At 36.9% G+C, this 5983-nt stretch overlaps 1 protein-coding gene across 1 annotated transcript; it reads right to left on the reverse strand.

Moving 5' to 3' along the window:
• Nucleotides 1-752: 752 nt before the first annotated feature.
• Nucleotides 753-4586, reverse strand: LOC118827003 (immediate early response 3-interacting protein 1-like). Its single transcript, XM_036598173.1, has 3 exons — nucleotides 4456-4586; nucleotides 1851-1952; nucleotides 753-1705 (listed from the first exon to the last, which is right to left on the reverse strand). The coding sequence occupies exons 1-3, from the start codon at nucleotides 4538-4540 to the stop codon at nucleotides 1650-1652; spliced, it is 243 nt and encodes an 80-aa protein (XP_036454066.1). The 5' UTR covers nucleotides 4541-4586; the 3' UTR covers nucleotides 753-1649.
• Nucleotides 4587-5983: the final 1397 nt, after the last annotated feature.

Genomic DNA, 5983 nt, shown 5'->3' on the forward strand with positions numbered 1-5983 from the left:
GTCAAACAATAACAAAAAATCAATAATGTGAAAGTATTGTTATTATTACCAATTGGACATGAAACAATAACGATCACAACAGTAATAATAACAATAATGAATCAAGTTATTTGTACTAATACTTATTAAGCATTACATACATAATTTACATACTTTGGCGCATGTAATAAAACAAGCAAAAAATGTAAAAATCATATAATTTACTTTTAATTTATTAACTAATTATAACAATATGATGATGGCAATATTGATATTTACAACATTTAACAGAGGCTGTTACCCAAAGTGACTTACAAGTGCTAAATACTAATACTGCTACTAATGATAACAACAATAACAATATCAGTTATTAAATTATGATTATTTTATCAATAGTAGTAGGTACAATAATAATAACAATAATAGTAATAACAATAATAATCATCGTCATCATCATTATTATTATACATCTTTATGTAGCATTTTCATTTTAGTTAATTAAGTAAATATTATATAAATAAAAATAGAGATAACTAATAAATTTTCTTATTAGTTTACATTGATAATCTTACTTTTAATTTGATAGCTTTAATAGCTAATAACAAAATTTTAAAAAAATAATATGATCATATTTAGATTTTTTAAAATTTAGAAGATGGTCTTATTCAGATACTAATAACAATAACAACATCAGTAATCAAATAACGATCACTGTTTTAATAGTAATAAATAATGAAATAATGAAATGAAATAAGGAACAGTGAACTCACAGGAACAGGAATGAAATGATATTTTAATAATTCTTACAATTTGCCTGTTACACATTGTTATAAGACACATTTCAATCATTACAAATAACACATTAAAGGTACTTTCGTTATAATCAAGTTCATTATGAAATAAATCATTACAACATTACAGTCATGTGATATTTGGGTCCATTCATTTGAGTCAAATGTGGCGGAAGGCACATGAGCTGCGACGATCACATCAACATCATATTATAAATCACCCAAAAATATTCATGGTCATCTGTTTATTGTAAGATAAATAATCAGATTATATACCTACCAAATATCCAACATACTTAGCAAATTATTAATAAATCCCAGTGTAGAATGTCTCTGTTATTGCTGATCTGAAACCATTCAGTGATGTCAGTAGTGCTGGTCTGTTCTTCAGCCTGGGAGTTAAAGCGACAGTTTGGCCAAGAAGAATCTAATTAACAGGTGTCCACCACTTACCCCACAGACAGTCAGCCATTAGCTATGCTAATGTACTATTAGATAGTACTGAACACGGTTCGAGCCAAGAAGCTGAAGTTGTTTCCTATTCGTCAGCTTCTTATTTGAATCTTCCATTCCACCTTAAACAGCCTCAGGCGTCAGAATGTAACTGCTGCACCATTTAAGGTGGAACGGAAAATTCAAATGGGAAGCTGACGAACAGGATGGCAACTTTGCGAACATGTTTGAGGCGAGTGTGATGACACGGTTAGGCCGGTGTTAACTGGTGGGATATGCATTTCCATTACTTCTCAGCTTCATTAGCCTCGCAGCTCCAGTGCCAAAACTAAAGAAAACACCAAACCTGTCCTGGCTGACTATTCTGGGGTGAAACTGGGTTCATATGATGCGTGGTCAGACTATCGCTTTAACCGCGTCGCTCCATCAGCCGAACAGCAGCAGCAGGACTATGCAGACTGAGTTCACGGCGATCAGGGGCACTGTGGGAACAGAGCAAACCAGACCTGTGGAGTCCACCTGACCCTGACGCATGATTTTAACGCGTGTTTATGTGAGCTATGCAGGCTGTTCTGTACATTCACATCATTCTGATTCACAAGCAGAGCATGTCTGGAGTCGGCTTACCTCGCATGACTGTCCTGACAGAGCGGATCAGGTTGATGAGCTGAGTTTTGATGCCAGGTTCCTCTCCGAACCCACCGACGCTTTGGTCCACGCCCCAGCCGACTGCAACGACAAAGAAGGGGCACAGAATAATTGTTAAGTTGTTAAGACGGTGTGCTGCAGGGCTGTACGATACATTTTAACGTTATTTCTGCGATAAGCGCTTTGTTAAAAGATGCAGTGACAGAACGGATCACCTCCTACACGCAGACACATACTACGATACGTCCGATGCCCTTATCATTACCATTATTATTTATCATTATCCTTAATAGAAGTTTAAAATTTGCATACTTTTACTGAAAACATATATAAAATTAAGCAGTTGTTGCTGTGTAACTACCGCCATAAATAATGGCAATTAACAAAGTTATAAAAATATTTTTTTATTTTAAGATTTAACCTCTTCAACTTCTTGAGACCACCGGTGGTTCCAAAACACACTTCGTCATATTCTTCAAAACTTTCATATTTCATAAGCTACATTCTAAAGGTGGGGGTCGTATGAGAGCTGTAACCGTCTTCTTTCCAGTCAAATAGACGGGTGATGTAATTTTAAACCCTTATAATAAAAGAAGCTGAACTCACAATTTTTTTTCTACTGAAAGTCGACCCATTTTTCCACAAATCTGGGCTATAAACTATAAACAGATGGCGTCTCTTCAGTGATCTGCTCTGTAAAAAATATTTTTATAAAATAATACAAAGAGTGTCTAAGATTTTTGGCTTTCAGCAGTAAATTGTAAGCATACAGCAATATGTGTGATCATAAAACACATGTTCTGTTAATTTGAGGGAGCTTTTACAAAATAAATAAATGAAATAAAAATTTACATTTATTTCATGCAGTTACTGAATAATTTGCCTTACGACTTGGTCATGTGAATTCAGATGAAAAAACCAAAATATACCCTGGTCAATAATACATGTGCATTTTTACTAAAATCTTACAAGAAAAGTTGATAAAATTATGGTTAATAAGTAAAAATAGTAATTAAAAAAGTGATTGTTTTCATGAAGGGTTAATTACTGTAAAATGGTACTTTAAAGCACTGAACTTGATTTAAAAAAATAAAAAATATTAAAATATTGATATTAAATAATAATATGCATTCTGCATCTTGGGACATTATTGTAGTGAAGATATTCTAAGACTGATTATGCGGCATTCGTTTCATTTATTTCATCCTTACATCATCAAGGGCTATTTGTTCATCTGATTTTTGAAGCTGCAGTGGACTGTTCCCTGACTTTAACCCACCCTGACCCTTGTAGTCTATGGGCACCTGAAGCCCCTGGTAGTCAAAGGCCCCTGGGCACTGGCCCCAGTGGCCTGGTCAGTAATCCAGCTATGCTTACGGTCAATTTCTCAAAGAGATTCAACAGACAATCATCCGTGGTCAGTAATCATTTGGGTATTGTGTGATATCTTGTGTATTCATAAATGTGAGACTGATTCTGTTATGGGCTTTACAACAATCCATGATGAATTTCCTAATCAAAAGTCTTTTTTACCCAACAAACCCTCCATATTTCGCTCAGCTCAGCTCCTGGACCTCTCAGGTAGTTTCCAGCTGATGTAGAGCTGCTGATTTGTGGGCCTTCAGCCTCCTGACCTCCTGTTCTCACAGCACTACAGACCGTTAGCCTAGCATAACTTTGGGCACTGCTGAACCTCCGGTTTATGAGAGGTTTGTTCACCTTAATCCCGAATTTAGGGTCCTGTCGGAGTATTACACCCTTTAAGACATTTCCTTGAGCATTTTAAAGAGCTAGTAAAGCTAAAATGGTGCTATTTCACTGTGTTTTACGAGCGGCCACAGGTTTTAGAGGAGAAACGTTTCTGTCGTGTTTTGGTCAGAATGTTTTTATCATTCACATTATTAGATTTAATTTAGTTTGAGAATGAAATGACCATATCACTACCAGCATTAACGAGGCTAAAGCTGGTTTCTTATTCGAAGTTAGCCCTTAAGTTAGCTAACCTAGATAGTTTATTTCTTATTCGAATTTTCCGTTCCACCTTAAATGGTGCATCAGTTATTATTATGACGCCTGAGGCTCCAGAATGTAACTGCTGCACCATTTAAGGTGGAACGGAAAAATTCGAATAAGAAGCTTCATCTCAGTCAATGTGTAGGTGTGTAAATTAATGTTCTCTTTACAGATGATGTGTAGATAATGTTCTCCAGTAAAAGGAACCCAAACTACTCCTTCTGATGGAACTTTGGCCGAGTGGACAGGGCAACACAAACTTATCAGGGGTCTATTTTACACAAAAAATGCTTTCTTACTGTAAAACTGTGAACACTTTTGGAAAATGAAGGTGTTAAATCTGTTATTCCAGTAGTAGTAATATCAGTATAATCCACATATTTAGATTTACATGGCATTAAATCTGCTGCTCCGCTAACTGAGGACCTGCTGTGAGTACGGTGGGCTAAGGGCTGTATGCCGCTAGCTAACGGCTACAACAGATACCAACGGCTGCTATTAAACCAACAGCAGGTGAATTAAGGTGGTTATGATTAAAAATGCCTGATAGTAAAAGCTTAAAAGCTCTTACTCTTGGCGAGGAACCGCTCTTCGTGCAGCACTGCTATCGCGTTAGTGATTAAAACAGCAGCCTGGATCAGCCCGTAGAGCGCCATTACTGTTTACTGTCCACTACGACCCGGAGTCGATTCCAAAAAAAGAGTCGATTCTCCGGTTCCGGGCGTTTGAGGCTCGAGAGTCGACTCCGAAGCTTTGCACTCGGTTCCGCACAGTGATGTTCAAGTTTGCGAGTCAATATCAAGACCATGCAGATCTATGATCTAGACAGCCTGTGTGAAAATGAACCCAACACTAGTAGTTTATTATTATATTACTAAAATAAAAATTCCACGTTGATCCAAAGCGTTTCAGTGTACATACATCGATAAAACAGATTTACAGGGTAAATAACTTTAAAGTGGACATACACCGATCAGGCATAGCATTATGACCACCTCCTTGTTTCTACACTCATTGTCCATTTTATAGCAAAGTGCTATAGGTGCACTTTGTAGTTCTACAATTAAACTCCATCTACATAAAAAATCCACTCAGACCAGCACAGCACACACTAACACACCACCACCACGTCAGTGTTACTGCAGTGCTGAGAATGATCCACCACCCAAATAGTACCTGCTCTGTGAGGGTCCATGGGGGTCCTGACCACTGAAGAACAGGGTAAAAGGGGGCTAACAAAGTATCAGAGAAACAGATGGACTACAGTCTGTAACTGTAGAACTACAAAGTGCACCTATATAGTAAGTGGAGCTGATAAAATGGACAATGAGCGTAGAAACAAGGAGGTGGTCATAATGTTATGCCTGATCGGTGTATGTTATGTATAATTATGCAAAAGTCACTTCTTTTACTTTTTTATTAACTGTCATTGTTTAAGGTCATGACTTAAAAATAATTTTGATGACACTTTATTGCCAGTGGATTAGTGTCACTCCTAAATGAAGGTGCAGAAACACTCTGGTAGTGTTTAAACAGTTTTAAAGGACAGTGTTTTATTTGCCTGTAGTTTGAAATGGACTTTAACATCAATCCTCCCTCATATATTTGATCCATATTGCACTTTTTAATGATGTTGGATGCAGCTTCAATCTCAGAAAGTGAACTGGAGAGATAAAAATACACATATATGTACATGTTATTGTTCATATTAAAAGTATGTGATGTTTCAAAATATATGTGCTAAATATATTTAGCTGTGCTATTCTTAATATTTAAATGTATGGTAATATATGCACATTAAAGTGAACATATGGAATTATATGCACATATGCAGATGCCATGTAACTGTATCAAGCATACATGGGTAAAAAAGGAAAAAAAAATGAATGGGGTATTTCACCTGGGTGGGCTTTAGGGTGCTTTTTTGATACACCTGATATTTCTAAATGAATATGAACTGGTTTTACTGGTTTGAGCTCCATATCTGTGTGTCCATTTGCGTCACCGTGAGAATGAGCGCTTATAAAGCGCGTGCGTGCGGCCTGCGCGGCTTCGCGTGCGCGTGTTGGTTTGCTGCGCGATGCGGTCGGTGTGTGCGC

The sequence above is a fragment of the Colossoma macropomum genome, unplaced genomic scaffold, assembly GCF_904425465.1.
Source record: "Colossoma macropomum unplaced genomic scaffold, Colossoma_macropomum, whole genome shotgun sequence".
Lineage (NCBI taxonomy): Eukaryota > Metazoa > Chordata > Actinopteri > Characiformes > Serrasalmidae > Colossoma > Colossoma macropomum.

Coding starts and splice junctions, on each gene's coding strand:
- LOC118827003 (XM_036598173.1), bottom strand. CDS start 4,540: ATGGCGCTCTACGGGCTGATCCAGGCTGCTGTTTTAATCACTAACGCG. Junction 1,953..4,455: donor AGAGCGGTTCCTCGCCAAGA/GTAAGAGCTTTT, acceptor TTGTCGTTGCAG/TCGGCTGGGGCGTGGACCAA. Junction 1,706..1,850: donor TGTCAGGACAGTCATGCGAG/GTAAGCCGACTC, acceptor CTGTTCCCACAG/TGCCCCTGATCGCCGTGAAC.